Source organism: Macrotis lagotis, chromosome 2 (genome assembly GCF_037893015.1).
Source record: "Macrotis lagotis isolate mMagLag1 chromosome 2, bilby.v1.9.chrom.fasta, whole genome shotgun sequence".
NCBI classification, from domain to species: Eukaryota; Metazoa; Chordata; class Mammalia; order Peramelemorphia; family Peramelidae; genus Macrotis; species Macrotis lagotis.
Genome location: NC_133659.1, coordinates 163,303,043 through 163,320,115, shown reverse-complemented (window position 1 = coordinate 163,320,115; position 17,073 = coordinate 163,303,043). Strand labels below are relative to the sequence as shown.

Here is a 17,073-nt window from a genome sequence, read left to right as displayed (position 1 = left end):
GAGTTTTTGTTGTTGCTTTGGTTTTTACTGTTATTGTTTTCCCCTAAAAGGTAATCAAGATAGGAAGGCTTCATGAAGGAGAGATTATGAGTCAGAGGACCTGGGTCAAATCTCAGTTCTCTGCACTTACTTCCTATTTAACCTTGGGCCATTTAACCTTTGACAGCCTCAGCTTCCTAGCTGTAAAATTGAAGGGTAAGACTTAGAAAATCCTCCCAGGGTCTAAATTTGATGATTCCAAAGACCATTGGTTCAGATGAGGGACAGTTATTAGTAAAGGGAAGGGCAGCTTTGTGTACCTAAAACAAGGTAAACCTAGTGAGTACTGTGAATGATGTGTGGAAAATATGGGGTGGGGGGGGAAAAGAACCTAATAGCTGCCCCCTTCTATCCCCAGTCATTACAATTCAATCTCACAAGGCTATCTCCAAGCTGACCTCGAATTACAGAAAAGAGAGGAGTGGGTCAACCCCACTTCTGACCATAATACCCTGGTTCATCCTCACATGGGGGAGTGGGAATGGGGTAGAACTTGGAAACCCAGAGTATCAAAGAATTTAGAATGGGGGGAAATACTGACTACATGCACCTTCTCTCAGTAAATTCCCCCAAATGAACCCCACTATCCACAGAAACTTTCCCCATTGCTGTCCATGGCCTGGTCCAAGACTCCCTTTTCCCTCTACACCATTCTGGGACTCACCTGCCGGTTCCGCTCATCTGTGATCCGCTGAATCTGGATCTTTTTCCGCCCCATCTTCTCCAGAGATCCTCAACCCTGGGGAGAGGTGGGGAAGGGAAGGCCTTGCTGGGAGGTGGGTCCTCGACCGGCGTCGGCTGCGGCAGTGTTAGAGTGTGCTCATGAAAAGGCTTGTCCCCACAGGAGATTAGTTCATGGTCCTCAAGGGCAATTCTAGCACAGCCACCTGGGTAGGCAGAAGGATGGAAAAGAGGAGAACAATGAGACTAAGGCTGGAAGCAAGCAACCAGCCTAATTTGCAATTATGCAACAAAACTACTTCTTACATGCAGTAAACATTTGACAGGAAAATAGGTTTAAATCATTCTACTTTGCTTGAAAATTTCCTGGGTCTACATTTCTCTGGACAGTTTTATATAGTGTCACAGAATCTGAGTTGGGTGGGACCTCAGAGGTCATCTACTTAAAACAACATCAACTGAAGTTAATTTTTATACAGCAAATTAAGATCTATAAAATGTTCTCTACATCACTGACAAATGAGGAAACTGAGGTTCAGAGAGGCTTGCAACAAAGGTTAGATCCAAACACAGGGCTCTTCTAATTCCATAGTCAGCACTCTTTTCAATTCCCAGGATTGCCCCATGAATCCTGCTCATAAATTTGATCCATAATATCCCAGAATTGCCAGGCTTCTGTTCTTTTCCAGAGCAATTTCTTAGAACCTTGAACCCTACAGTAGCCCAGAATCACTGAGTCTCTACTGGTGTCCCCTAGGTTACACAAAGGTATCACTGAATGGATCCCAGGTCTAGAACCAAAGCTTGGAATCCCAGTATCTCCAAGCTGGCAGGAACATCAGGGGGTCAGGCCAGGCACCTAGAGTAAGCATCTGGTCTCTACCTACCTACCTCTACCTCTACCTTTCAGTGCTGGGCAGCTTCCTCCCTCACCCACTGAGTTCACTCCATTGCTGAGCTGCTCTGTTGGAAACCTTTTGGCAACAATCAGACACTTGTGCTCCTGGTTCTGCCCTCTGGGCTCAAGCCTAGCAAGGCTAACCCCCCCCACCACAAGAGAGTCCTTCAAAAACCTCTGTTTGCACACCTGTAGTCATGGGGAACAGCACTCCTGCCCATAACTGAGAGGAGGCATAACCACTGATGCACATGACTGATCTGCCTCCAGGCTTCAAACAGTTAATGTGTCTTTTTGCTCAGCATCTCACTCTACTTCTGACTCAGCTACCCTAGCCCTCAAACAGATGTAAAGAGCTAAGATTGGAATCCTGGCCACTAGGGGTACAGAGGAATTAAATGGAGCTGGAGGCTCCAGAGTGAGCCCAGCTAAGGTCAGTATATTCCCCAGGCTCTACCATTAGGGACTCTTCCTTAGACAATAGCACAGATCCTTCCTTCTCCCCCAACTACCCTAAAAATCCCTACTGGGGTCTAATCTCCATCCTTTCCGCTATGATGTCAGCTCTTCTATGTCCACACCTCTACCCACTCCAAAGAATTTCAGCTCAGAGAAGAGACGAGGCAATAGATAATTGTTAGATCTCTACTATGTCCCAGACTCTATGCTAAGCAGGGGGATACCAAGAAAGGCAAAAGACTCTCTGCTCTCCAGCAACCCCCAGTCTAACAAGCCGGCGTCTGGAGGCTGAGTGAGTCAGGAGCTGCTGGGGTGGCTGAGTGGTGGGGCGCGGGCTGGGGTTGTTATTAGGGCCGTGTCTTGGCCTTCAGCCCCATCTGCCTATCTGCTGCCAATACCATCTCCTCCTCTACAACCCCCAGGGCCCCTCCTCCTTCATTCCAGTGTTTCAGTTCCTCCAGGTAGGGGGGTCCTTCCACCACTCCCAGGGAACCCTTTCCCCTGAGAATCCATCCATCTTCTGAAGCAGCAGCAGCAGTACATTCCTTGTCAAGAGGACTTTTCTTGGGTTTCTCAGCTTCCAGCCCCTCTCCCTTCACTCAGCAACAGGCACCAACTACAGCCAATACGAGGAGTCTCCCAACCACACCCTAATTACTACAACTCTTTTAATCCTCTTCTCCCACCCTCTCCTCTATCGCAACAGTGTAACAGAGGAAAAAGGAGAGTCACACAACCTATGCAAGAATCTCACATCTGTAATTTATAATCTGGCTAACCTTGGACAAGTCATTTCCTCTTTTGGGACTTAAGTTTTCTCATCTATAAAATGAAATGGTTCATCTACATGATCTCTTAGGGCACTCCCAACACTTTTTGATATTCCCCCCAAGTATTATCCCTTATAACATCTGCTCAAGTCAGAGTCCCCAAGATCTTTGACAGAGGTGGATAAGAATCCATGCTTGAGACCCTAACATCTGAACCCAATCCAAGCCAGCAGTGCACTCCAGCAGGACTGGCAACCTTTTCACATATATGAGCATTTTCAGGAAAGGGGAGTGTTTAGCCTGGAGATAAAAAGACTCAGGGGAACATGACAGCTGTTGTCAAGTATCTGAAGGGTTGCCTTTTAAAAGAAGGATTAAATCTATTCCACTAGGCCCCAAAGGGGGCAGAACTAAAAGAAATGGGTAAAAATTCTTGAAAGGAAGATTTCAGTTCACTAGAAGAAAAAAAATCTCCCAGCCATGAAAGACATTCAAAAGTGGAGTGGAATGTCTCCACAAGTAGTGAGCTCCCCATCCCTGGCAGTGTCCAAGCAAAGAGTAAATGAGCATGCATTAAGCAGATGTAAGAAGATTCTTGGAAGAGAACATATGGAACTCCAGGACTTTTAAGCTCTGTTCCAAATCAGTGTCTGTGAGGAAACCATGGGACTGGACATCAGGACACTGATGATGATGATGATGATGATGACTATCAGCATAAATAATTCACATCCATGTTTTATTTTAAGGTGGACAGAGCACTCTCCTCTTAGAAACACCAGGAGATGGTCACAGATATAGAATCAAAAGGGCCCCATCTTACAAATGAGGAAATGGATTCCATGAAGTGGAATCCTTGCCCAAGGCCTCTCAGGTAACAAATGTCTGAGGGAAGATTCAAATCCAGGTCTCTTGGCTCCATAGATCAGTCATCTCCAAAGTCTCTTAGCCTAGGCTCAGGGCAGTAGAAATGCCATATTTTTAAATCAGTTTGGTATACAGAGTCCAGAAGGTTAGAAACCTGATGTAAAAGAGTTATTAGGTGGAGAATGGAACAGATTCAAGAGTAACTGCTTTAAGTGAGACTCCCTCATGAGGCACCCAGAACTATAAAATGAGATGAGTAAATGAATAATTATCATACACACACCAGCCCACTCCAGGGTTAATGACTTATATTTCTAAAGCACATTAAGGTTTACAAAAGCTCCTTATCCACAATAATCCCATAGTAAAATACTACTGCTCTCATTTTGCATAAGGAGAAACTGAGGCTCAATGACTTACTTACAGATTCATATCTAGTATTAAAATAGGGTACTCTTTCCATCATTATACTGCCTCAGAAATTGTTCACAGGAGTCTAACCTTCATCCACAATACCCCTACCTGCAATGAAGAAAGCCAATGCTCCTACACCAGTTCTATTATCTCAACCTTCTGTATTCCCCACAGTGAGTCCCTCCTAAACTCTAACTTCCATTTCTCCCACAACAAGAGTGGGTGCTCCCCCCCACTACCCTAGGGCACTTCCCTTCTGTGGGCCAACCATCCCCTCTCAGTCTTCTCTTCTCTGGCCCCAGGGCCCTGCTCTCCTCCCTGCTCCCAGGGTGGATAGGGATCTAAAGCCATCTAAGGAGCAGCCCCTGGCACATGGAGATAGAAAGGATGGGGTTGCCGTGGTAACAGTTGCCTGGCAACCAGCTCCCTGGCTGGTCTCCTACAACACCACCCCCCCAACCCCCACCCCCGCCTCCTGTCAGGGGGAGCTGGGATGGGTGAGGGATCAGTATTGGGAAAGGAAAGGGGGGTATGGGGGTGGTATGGGGGCCAGACAGAAAAAGAGAGACCTGAACATATCTAAAAACAAAGGGTTAAAGTGACTGGTTTCCACCCACTCCCACCCCTTAATACGTTAGAGACTCGGCTCTTCTTCCCTCAAGACCTCCAGCTTCTACATACTGGGCAGTCCTTTCTGTTGTCTAATCTCTCTGGCCTTCCTGCTTCCAGGACCCATTCAAACTGTTGCAGAACAAAATCTGAGGCATACTCTTCTTTCTATTCTCATCAGACACCACTGCCATAGTTTCCTACTCTCCTGCTGGGAAGTTCACCTGCAATCCCACTTGTTTCAGCATCTCCAACATCAGCCACAGGGTCATTTTGTTGATGCCTGGGGAGGCTGGAGAAGAGCTGACTAAATCTTGAAAATGTATGGTGGGAAGGAGATAAGAAGGGTCCCAAACATAGTTCTTCTGTAGTGAGGCCAGTCTTGCCAAAGCCCCCTCCCACCCAATTAGAGAGACTTTAATGAACACCTGTGCTTGCTTAATTAGCCCTCTGTTTAATTGCCTAATCAACTGCCAGAAAGCCAGAGGCTGACACACATGAGCTCCAGATGTGAACCCCTCTTTCCTCTCTTCCCCAGCCTTCCCATTTTCCTCCTCCAGGAAGCCTTCCCATCCAGACAACTCCCTCCCACCCAATCTCTAGGTTCTGCAAGCCTCTGCTCCCTGAGCTCTCCCTGACTGGGTCACCCAGCCTCTGACTGCTGCATGGTGATGGAGAGACAGATAGGAGGGTCATGCCAAGTTTCACCTCCCCCCTCCTGCCAGGATCTCTCTTCCTTCCTCTCACCCTTCTCTGTGCTGTGACCCTGGTTCCTCAGCCACAGCTGTGACTCTCGATGCCACCTAAGAGTCACGCCTCAGAATGAACTGCTGATTCATTCACTCCTGGGGAGGGAGGGCACCAGTGGGGTTTTTTAGGGGGGGTTGAGGGGGCCAAGAAAAAGAAGACTTGAAAGAAATTTTACATGGGAATGGGCAAAAGCACAAGGACTTATATCTGTGTGTGTGTGTGTGTGTGTGTGTGTATTATATATACAAAATAGAAAGACTGATCTTAATAAGCAGAAGGTCAGAGGGTAAATGATAAGACTGCCCAGGGAAATTAGTCAATAGACAAATAGTAAAGGGGGGAGAGGCACTGTGTAATTCCCAGTGCTGACCCTCAGAGCAAAGCCCAGAGAGCTACCAGCAAAGCAAGTTCATCATATATAACCTGGGAAGGAAGGGAGAGAAAAGACTCAGAATGGTAAAGCTGGAAGGGTCTGAGACAATGAACAGAAAAGTCAATGTGGAAAGAGACCTTAGAAATCATCTTGTCAACTCCCCCATCCCCTTTTATAAAGGCCAGAGAAGTGTGGCGACTAGCCCAAGATTACACAGTCAGTAAATCATTGAGCTAAGACTTAAATCTTAGTTAAGACCGGGAGAAACAGACACAGGTAGAAGACTGAGAAAAAACTCAAGCACATCCAGTCATAAAGTTGGGTCTGTTTGTTTATTTGTTTTTGAAAGATGGGAAGAATGTGCAAATTTTGTTCAAAAGGTTTTGGAGGGAGGGGCTCCAGGCAGCTAGTGAGATAAGGAGAAAGAGCCCACCCTGCACACCCCAAGTTTTAACACCTCCAGGTACCTAAGCAACATTCAAACCTCCACTTTCAGAATGAACACTGATGATATCTAGGTTCCTGGGGGGGGGGGGGGGGGGGAGAAGGCGATAGAGAGACACAGCCCTGCTAGACAAAGCTCCCCCCCCATAATTGGGTCTGATCCTTGAGATTGAGGCAGGAGAGTCTGACCACAGGCAGGATTTCTTTTTCCCCATCCCCCACCTCTCTAGAAAGATTAGGGAAACTAGGGAGTTCTTCCTCCTGGCTAACTCCCATCTCTTCCTGCAATTGCAGATGGCAGAAATTAATTGGCTATATCTCTGCACCCCAGAGTGTATCCACATCCCCTGATTTGTGCATAGTAGGTGTTAATGAATGTTTGTTGAATTAAGTGAGGAGATCTCAAAGCACCTCGTGTTGTATAAGAGAGGTGGCTTTTCTCCAAGTCTTAGGAGCTCCCAGGGCCAAGTGATAGCAGCATCCTCCCTCCCAATTCTAGGACAGAAGGGAGGAGGAGGAGGAGAGTGGTATTGAGTCACAGGCTGACTGAGTGACTCAAAGTCCCCCAGTAATGGGACTCCAACCCAACCCTCTGGGCTGAAGAAAAAGGGTGACTGCTCTCTTGAAGCCTGAGTGCCCTCACCCGGGGAGGCAGTGCCCAGTCATCCCTCGCCTGCCTCTTCCCCTTGGCTGGGCTGCAGGGCATAAGTAAGGAGAGAGGGGAGAATCACAGTCAGATCCACCTGTCACCCCCAATGCCAGTCGAGTCTCGTTAGCAGCTAACAAGGAAGGGGGGGGGTAGAGTTAAGGAAGAGCCCTCATTTTTTTTTAAAGAAGCTGAGAAACAGAGACCTGGAGATAGAGAAAGCAGGTACGACACAAGGACAGAAACAAAGTGGGGGAAAGACAAAGAAACCAATTCACATGTTTAGACAGATTGCCAACATGCAAGTGGTTTGGCATTGCAGTACAGTGGAAAGAGTCCTGGATTTGCAGTCAGAGGACCTGGGTTCAAATTCTAGTTCTCCACTTTACTACCCATGTGACCTTGGGCAAGTCATTTAACTTCTCAAGGTCTTCACCTTTAAAGATCACAGGATTGGAGTCAATCACTTTTAAGGATCTTTTAGTTCTAGATGTATGCTCTTGGGTCAGTGTTCCCATCTCCCAGTAGCTTTTTCCAGAGACCATAAACCCATGTCTAAGGAGGGGAGGGGAGAGGGGGGAAGGGTGTCTCTCCAGTTTCTCTTCTGAGACCCAAAAGCCCTTCTCCTCCCAGTCTTATTCTCAGGCCAGAATCCAGCCATTAAATAGAACACAGAAAAACCAACCTGATCTGAAAGGTTCAAAGAGATAAATAGATATTTGTTGACTGACTAAAAGAGGTCTGACTTTGGACAATTCTCTACCGCCTTTCTCTACCAGATTTCTACTCTCTCAATACACACCCAGCACTAAGACTCTCCTAGTCATTCTATCAGCCCTCCCCTCTAAACCTTTTCTTGGATCCTCTAGAGCCTGAGACCCAAAAGGGGTCCTCCCTCTTCCAGGGAATACACCGATTTGAGTTCGGCACCTCACACCTGTCACAACCACTACCAAGACATGGAGGGAGAGAAGAAGAGCTCCTCAGAAAAGGGAGGGACAACAGCCTTCTCCCCTCAAGGAACCATTTCCCAGTCTTCCCCTAAGCCCCCAAGGCCATAGCCCAATGATAGAGAAGGGTAGAGAGAGCCAACACAGGAACAACTTCGAATCTAATCCAGTGGCATCCCAATCTCCCAGTAATCTCGGCTTGTGCCCTTGAGGGGAGAGAAGGGCTGGAGACCCAGAGACTAGTCTCTCAGCTAAAAGGTGAGCACAGCCATTGAACTTGGGGGGGGGGGCGCCAGCTGCTTCTGGCTTGAAGACACCAGGTTAAAAGCTTCTCATCCAGCTCTTCCAGATCAGGAGGTCAGGAAAACCTTGACCTTCCCAACCCTACTTTCTCCTCAGTGACTCTTCTACTCCTCTAGTTAGCCAGATTTCTCATCCCCTAATTATTAGCCACCCCCCCTTCCCAGGGGTATTCAAGAAGGTACTGACCACTTTCCCGCTGGCCTCCAAGGGCTCTCCCCACCCCCACCCAGGGCCCCCAGGCCTTCCTGGCGGCTCTCAGGCAGCCCAGGGCTATTTTTATGCCCCAGGCTGGGCTAATTTTAACTCACCAAGGAGGCCCCAGGAGGGAGGGCAGGGTGAGGGAAGATAGCTCCAGGGGAGGCCTGGACTGGAGTCGAGGGTCCCAAGCGTCAGGGGGAAAAGCCAAAGGGAGTACGGGGTTCTGGGGAGTCACCACTACTGCGGCTTAAGGGACGGGAACAGATGTGAGAAGGATGGGGCAGGGAGCTGGGGGAGGGGACAGGGAGTAGTTGGACTGACAGACACTCATGGTGGCTTCCCACCCACATATCAGCTAGCCCCACCTCCTCTCCCATTTGGTTTGAAATTCGATTCCTGGGGAAGAGAGAGAGAAGGGTCATTGCAACCATCCCCCAGACGCTGAGTCCAAGAGTTCCTGAGTATTCTACCAGTGGGGTGGAGCCCCACCCCAGCCTTATTCAGTCCTGCAACTACCAGGACAGCTTGACTTTTGGAGCTGGACAATTTCATCCTTCCTCCTCTCTAACCTCTACCCTCCGGCCGCAAGTAGGGGCCCTCTGTGCCAAAGGGGACAGGTGTTAGAACCCCTCGCATTGGGAGATTTGTTCATCTGGTTGAGAAAGACTATTCGACATATTGCTTTATCTAGAAAATAAGAAGATTGGGCTAGACAATCTCTAAGATCCTTTCTAGTTCGAATATTCTATAGTTCTGACTCTTATCTTTCTGAGAAAGGGAGGGGAAGAATAGGAAAGATGAAGTCTTAGAGAAGAGAAATCTGATTGGGGATTTCCAGACTCTACAGGGGCCGGGGTAGGGAACAGCATCCATGAAGCTCCCACAGTTGGAGGATAAGGTGGGGTCCATGTTACAAAGGGAAGGATGGAGATTAAATTCCAGAAGGAACTTCCTAAGAGGGAGTTAACAGTGGAAAGACAGTAGAAAAATGAGGAGATACGCAGGCTTTTCCTTATCCGGAGAACTGTACTATATAAAGAGAAGAGCCCCTGTTATGGGGCTTGGAAGTAGGAAAGAAGGCATGGGGGAATCACCAATAAAAAGGAGAACCAACTCTACCCCAAGGGAAACGGGCAGTGGTGCCAGGAGAACCTAGCCAGGAGGGTACCAACCAACAACAAGAAGGCAGAAGATTACAAAGGTGAACAGAGGCTTCTGGGGAGGGTCAGAGAGCTGGGAGCAGAATGTAGATCAGAGGATTATGGGATCAGAGATTTAAAGCTAGAGAGAACCTTGGAGGTCACAATAGTCCAGTCCTGTCATTCACAAATAAGGGAACTGAGGCCCAGAGGTAAGGTACAATTTGCACAAGGTCTCAGGTAGAGAAGCTAGGGAATCAGCTTCATACATGGTCAGAATTTAAAAGGCCCTTAGACGGCACCTTATCTGAACCCCTCATTTTACCCAGGAGGAAACTCTGTCCCTGCAGGGTTCTGTGATTTCCCTAAGGCTAAACAGCAAATAAGTGGCAGACCAGAAGTCAAGTCTATGGTCCCCTGCCACCCTGAACCATTTGGTTTAAAGGAAACTCTGCTGATGCCTCATCTGGACAGTCCTTTCCCTAGTTTTATTGGCTCCTACCACACTGGTCTCAGTCTCTCTAGGGTCTTCCAGAGAAATGAATTTGAATCCTCTCTTTCTGAATATCATCTCATCTCCAATAGTAGAAGCAACTCCATTGTATGACCTTGAGAAAATCACTTCCCTCCTCTTTGCCTCAGTTTACTCAAACTTAAAATAAGAGAATTGGAACTAGCTGAAATGGTACCTATCAGATCTAACCAGAGACCATACAGTTTAGGAGTAGAAAAAAAAAAGCCCTGAGAGATTGCCTAACCTAGTAGTTCTCAAACTTTTTGGTCTCAGAATACTATAAAAATTACTGAAGAGCCCCCAAAGAGCTTTGATTTATGTCTATTATAGCTATCAATATTTACTATATTAGAAATTTAATTTTATTAGTACAAGTATGAAAGTAGTTTGGCACCCCTGACAAGATACCTAAATTAAAACCTAGTCCCACTACCTCCTTTCTACTAATGTAGAAACCAATTCTCAGAGAGGCTCAATGACCTGTTCCAGGTCACAGAGCTGGGATTCAAACCCAAGGCCTCAGACTCCAAGCCCGTTCTAGATGTAAGACTTGGATACCTGTTCTAGATGTAAACCTTACTATATTTTAAAAATTTGGTTCCAATCCTAATCCTGAGGGCAAATTGTTCTTCCCTGGGAGAATTCCTTCCATCAGTCCTTCCCACTAGTGTGTCAGCCCTCTAAAGAGACAAAACCAGACCCTTTGCTCTCCTCCACTCCCAGTCCCAGCACCTGGGAAGTCCTTTCTTCCATCTAACTTCCATCCATCCAACTGTAAAGCTAGCCTATTTCCTCCCATTCTGAGAAAAAAGGTGGGGGCCGTTGGGACAGTTAGCCTCATCACCCTCAGCTCCCTACTTGACTTCCCTCTAGGGTCCCAAGGCAGAAGTGAAAGTCCCAGCTGGGCCTAGAGGAGCCCAAGAGCCGTTGGTGTGGGAAGGGGTCAGGGTTAGGCTCAGCCCAGCCCAGGAATAAAAGAGGGGAAGGAGGAGAAGGTGGAAGACTCCCTTTCTTTCATATCAAATCAGCTGCCAAGTTCTGCCAATTCTTTCTGCACTGTTTTTTCAAACTCATTCCCTCCATTTCCCTATTACCATTTCCAGAATACTAGACAGCTTCTCATATCACTCCCTTAGATTACTAGGATACATCCTACCAAATCTCCCTAACCCTAGATTCTTTCCTTCATCCAGCTCCAGAATAACCTTTCTAATGCTCATGTCTGACCATATTACTCCCCTGCACAAAAACATTCAGTGACTCCCTATTACTTCCCCAATAAACAGCTTGACTTGACAGTCACAGCCTTCCACAACCTGGCCAACCTTATCTCATCCTACTTCTACACTGAGACCCAACTGAACACTTCCAAATCTCCCCTAATCATTCTGTTCTCATCCCTCTCTGGGCCTTGGCTCAATCCTGCCCCTGCCCTTCTCCTCCTCTGGATGTCTCTCCTTCCTTCTCCTCAAGGCCCACTTCTAGCAGCAAGCCTCCCAAGGGATTTTGGGGCCCAAATCTAGCTACCCTAGAGTAAAAGGGATTTCTTTCTCCCCAACAAAGACTGTATCTTCTTTGATACAAGCATCTAGGACAGTACTTTGCGCATAGTAGGTGCTGAATAAAGGCATCTGAAGAGGAAAGCACTGGCCCAGCAGTAGGAAAAGAAGCCATGGGGGGTTGGGGGAAAAAGAAGAGGCAAAGTCCGGTATGAGAGAGACCAGGGCTCAGACAAGCTAGGTCCTGGAAGCAGAGGGTTGCCCATTGAACAGAGAGAGAGGAGACAGTCAATTTTGTATGCCCAGATGAAATGTCTCTTTTACTTATTTTTAATTTTTAAATCCTTAGTACCTAAACACAGTGCACAATTGATTGTTGGTTGAAAGATTGAATGGAATTTTCTTTTTGGTTGGAGAGTGGCGAAAGTTTAAAAAAATATGGATTATATGGAGTGAGCTATATATGCATGAAATTATGGTAAGGGCTCAAAGGAGGCCAATCCAATCAGGAAGAAGCAAATCCTCCCAGAGAAACAGGGTGACCTGGTAGGGAGTCAAGGATGATTTAAAGGGCCAGTTGCTGGTCAAACCCAGTTCTTATGCATACAGCTTTCTGGGTCTAGTTCCACACATGAAGTCTGGCAGAACCTTGGCAGGGTCAGTTGGGAAGCCAGTTTGTTATTAGCTTGCTGCTTTTGGGGAAGTTGAGGGTGCCATGTGATGGAAAAAGGGAGGGACAATGGGGAAGGCAGGGGATAAGATGGTACAGAAGACAAATCTATTCCTCATTAATGCAGCTATTTCTCTCCTGCCCTTTTTCTTGGGGACACTCAGCTCTGAAATGTGGAGGTCAGACTCCTATAGTTCCTCTTGCCCCAGCTACAGGCTTCCCAAACCTTCTCTAGTTCCTTTTGTACCAGGGCCTTCTTCCTTCCTCATCTCCCACTTCCACACTTTTACATAGTTGGTCCCTCACAACTGGAATGTAGCCCCTACTCCAGGCCTATCCTGATCCTGTCAATACTTAATGTTGACACTTTTTAAAAATGATTTTTTAGTACTTTTTATTTTCTAATTTGGAACCAGGTTACATCCCACTCAGGAAGCAACTTGGGGACAGGGTGTGTCTGCTCTCTGTCTCTATAGCCTCAGCATCTCCTAGAGTGTCTGGTACATAGTTGGTATTCACTAAATGCTTGAATTAAATTTCACCAAAGCACTCTCCAAAAGAGATGGGCAGGGGGTGGCTAGTTCTGTTCTCCTCTCCCCGCCCCTCCTTCTCCTCTTCTCTACACTTTCTGAAGCTGACAAGCAGAAGAGACAAGAGTCACCAGCTGGGACAGAGACACCTGTCCTTTACTGGGCAGACCCACCCTCTCCCTCGTCAAAAAGGCAGCTGTAAGTCATATCATCTCTTTAGGGGCCCCTCTGTCTCCCAAAGAATAAAGAATCTGAGGCCCAAAAGGGAGAGAGGAGAAGTTAAGAGCTCCTTGAAAAGGGGTGATTGGAACCTAACCATCACTATTTTTCTTCATGGAGTGGAAAGAACCCTGAACTAGCTGTCCAGTTTGGGATCTAATTCTACCTATGCCACTAACCAAATAGCCTTGGGCATGTCATTTGGTCTCGATTGGTCTAAGTTTCCTCATCTATAAAATGAAGGGAATAGATTCAATAACTTCCAAAGCTTCTTCCAAATCTGACATTCTGAGACTCTAGGATATGATCACTTCCCCCTGTACCCCATAATTTCAATAGATTAGAGATTAACCCTGGAGAAGTTTCTCAAACTCTATAGCCTCAAAAAATGTTTCCTTAACACTTAAAAATTATCATGGACACCCAAGGAGCTCTTGTTTTTGAAGATTATATCTGATATTTAAAGTATTAGAAATTAAAATGCCTTAGTTGCCTTATGAAAATAGTTTTTCCCTCATGGATCCTCTGAAAGGCTCCAGTACCCCTAGAGTTCTCCAGGGTGGGTGGAAGTGGGGGTGTTAAGAATGGATGGGTTAGATCATTACATTCATTCCAAAGTTTCCACATTATTCTTTCTAGCCTAAAAGATAAAGAAAGGCCATCCCAGAAGATCAATCCACCCCCTCTCTTGATTACCACTCTAGCATGTCTCCTGACAACCTGGAGGCTGGGAAGTCCACACTGCAATTAACCTAAATCCCTCCTGTTGTAGCTATGTATGTTTTGTTTCTTCATGATGAAATCCTTCCTGTCCTTTATTTAAAGACCAGCATGGGTTCCATCACGTCCACCATGATGTTGGGAGTTCCATCTTTCCAATCTCTCTTCCTTCTCTGCTTGGCCTCACCTATGTACTTATCTCATTTTCCATGGAATCAGTTATTTGTGTTTAGGTCCCAATTCCCCCTCCCCCGACCTAAATTGTAAGTTCAGTTGTGGCAAGCATTGTGTTGTATTCATATCTATATCCCAAGTATTTCATAAAGTGTCTTGCATATAGCAGATATTTAATAAACTGAACTGAATTGAGATATTCTTGTCCTTTATGAGATGAAATCTAGGAATTTCTAACAGTTTCAGTAGAGCTGAAAGAGACCCTAGAACAGAATGCTAGAACTAGAACTGATCTTAGAAATCTTCTTATTAAAACCCTTTCACTTTAGAGATGAAAAAAATGGGACTGAGAAGTTTAACAGTGAAGAGAAGGAATGGTTGCTAGCAGGAATATGAGGAGGAAGACTCAAGCGATTTCTTGGAGTCTGAAGGGTATAAAAAGCAGGGACCAAATGTCCCATTCCTCTTAAGTGTGTGGTCTGGGATCTGGGGTTGCCTCTCCATTATGTCACAACCTCAGTTGAGGTCCCCTTCCTAAATTACCTCAGCCTAGACTCGGTTGGTCTCTCTGTGTTTTCAATGGCAGTGACTGTTTTCAATACTTACCAATCATCTTAATACATAAGTAACTATGAACAAGTGTCTTCCATTTTGCTGGGCCTCAGTTTCCTCAGCTGTAAAGTGAAGTTGGAATTAATGATCACAAATTCTTTCCAGTTTCCTAAGTTCTTGAAACCTGTACATTTCCATGCCTGGCTCAAGAAAAGATAGAGAAGACAACTCTCCATGAGACTCATACCCTAGTCAGCTGGTAATTCCTCAGATTCTCAGTTCAGAAAAGCCCAAATCCATCATGCTTGTACTTCATCTTTCAAGATGAAAAGAGGTCACTGTCCCCCATCTCAAAATTCTGTGGGAAAATCCTTCCTTTGATCTAGCTTCAGCCCTGCCCACTGTTGCCTGTTCTTCTCTCATTGAATTTAGAAAGTCCTACTGATCTCATGGCAGAATAATGATCAGCAGTCCTTGAGAGTTCACTGTGTCTTCCCCAACTCAAGACTCCTTTCTTGACCTGGACAATCAGGCTGGTCATCTTTTCTATTCCCTGAGATTTGAAGACAGCCTCTTCTGACCTCCACCCAAAAAAAAAAAAAAAAAAAAACCAACAAAACCCTCCCTCTTGCTGGCTAATCTCTACTACTATAGTGTCAATCAAACAACCAATCCACAAACATTCATTAAGTGCCTCCAATATGCCAGGTACTCTGCAAGGTGCTAGGGAAACAGAAATGAGTCAGTCCTTGCCTGACCTCCTTCCCAGAAAGGGTTGCACAATAAACACATACAAAATACAGCACAGGATAGGAACTGGACCTTTGACTTCATTAGGATAGGGAACCTTCAATGAAGTCAGCACTTTCTCTGTAATTTGCTATCTTAAAGTTATCTAGAGAGAGATTCTCAAACTTTTGGGTCTCAGGACCCTTCTATATACTTCAACATTATTAAAGACCTCAAAGAGCTTTTGTCTAGGTAGATCATATCTTTGAATACTTATCATATTAGAAATTAAAACATACATTTCTAAAATACTATTACATCTCCATTCAAATAACATTTTAATGAAAAATAATTCCATTTTCCAAAGAAAAGAATTAAGTAAAATCGGTACCAATTTCCAAATTTTTGCAAATCTCTTTAATGTCTAACTTAATAGATGACAGCTGGATTCTCCTATCGGTTTCTCTATTCAATCTGTTGCTATATGGTGTTTTGAAGTATGTGAAAAAATCCAGCCTCACACAGTTGTGTAGTTGGGGGAAAAGGAGTATTTTAATAGGCAAACAACATCTTAGTATTATAAAAATAGTTCTGATTTTGATGATCCCCCCTGAAAGTGTCTCAGAATCCCCAGACTATATTTTGAGAACCACTGGTCTAGAGAGCTAAGAGGTTAAGTGATTTGCCAAAGGTCACACAGTCAATATGTATCAAAGGCAGAACCTGAACCCAGGATTTGAAACCAGCTCTCTCTTTAGTTACTGCATCATATATAAAATATATATTAAATAAATGCAAGGCAATTTCTGGGGGAAAGTGCGTGTAACTGGGGAGGTCAGAAGGGCTTCAGTGGTGGTGCTCAAGCTATGCCTGGAAGGAAAGAGATTTCTAAGATATGGAGGTAGAGTGGACATTCCAGGCATGGGGGCTGGGGGCTGGGGAGAGGGACAGCGTGTGCAAAGACATGGAGGATGGAATGTCATGTGTGAAGAAAAGCAGCCAGAAGGCCAGTTGAGCTAGACCATGGAGTTCGTGAAGGGGAATAACATGTAATAAGCCTAGAAAAGTAGGTCAGAGCCAGAGCTTTAAATGCCCAACAGAGGAGCTTGTATTTCATCCTAAGGGTCCTTTCTCTATCTCCACCACCCCTTCCCCTAGAGACCCAAATAAGGACTCCAAGAATCCCCTTTAGGGCACAACAAAAACACCACTGCCACCAGGTCCTTGGTTTTTCCATCTGTGGTCTAGTTTCTAATCTAAAGCTCGCCCCCTCCCCAATCTCCAAGAGCAAAGGGAAACTTCATCTCCCAACCTATCGAGATCTGAAGTGTCTTAGAGATCCTTTCCACCCAGGAAATTCAAAAACATACTTTTCTATCCACCTAACTCTGTGGGATGCACAGAGAAAGAACAGAGGAAGACCTGGCTTTAAATCCTGGTTTTGCTATTTACTATGTAACCTTGGACAAGGGCCCTCTCCTCAAGCCTGTTTATTAAGGCCTACTATGTTCAAGACACTGTGCTACGAAGACCAAGATTTAGACACAAAAGTAAACCAGTCCCTACCTTCAGGGGGCTTACATTCTACTAGTGAATAAACATTTACACAGAGAAGTAAACAGAAAATAATTTCACTAACAGCATGGTATGTAAAAATGCAACATCGGTAGGAGGGAAGACATTAAGTTAGGTTTTACTAAGGAGTCAGGTTCAGAGCCTTGAAGAAAGCCAAAGATGAGAAGAGGTGGAGGTGAGAGAGTATATCTCAGGCACCTAAGACAGCTTGTGGAAAAGGACAGAGACTAGAGATGGCATTTCTGGTGGTAGCTAAGTAGACTACTTTAGCTAGAACACTGAATGCATGAAGGGGAGTGATATAAATTAAGTCTGCCAAAGGTCTTCAGTTTCTTCAACTGTAAAATCTAG

At 45.6% G+C, this 17,073-nt stretch overlaps 1 protein-coding gene across 8 annotated transcripts in view; it reads right to left on the bottom strand.

The window, feature by feature from the left end:
* MEF2D (myocyte enhancer factor 2D) overlaps window positions 1-17,073 on the bottom strand; it is a 118,636-nt gene that overhangs the window by 96,157 nt on the left and 5,406 nt on the right. For all 8 annotated transcript variants that reach the window (XM_074223211.1, XM_074223213.1, XM_074223209.1 and 5 more), the window contains exon 2: window positions 704-926. In XM_074223211.1, coding sequence (XP_074079312.1) covers window positions 704-757 — 54 coding nt within the window. In that variant the 5' untranslated portion in view covers window positions 758-926. The remainder of the gene's footprint in view (window positions 1-703; window positions 927-17,073) is intronic.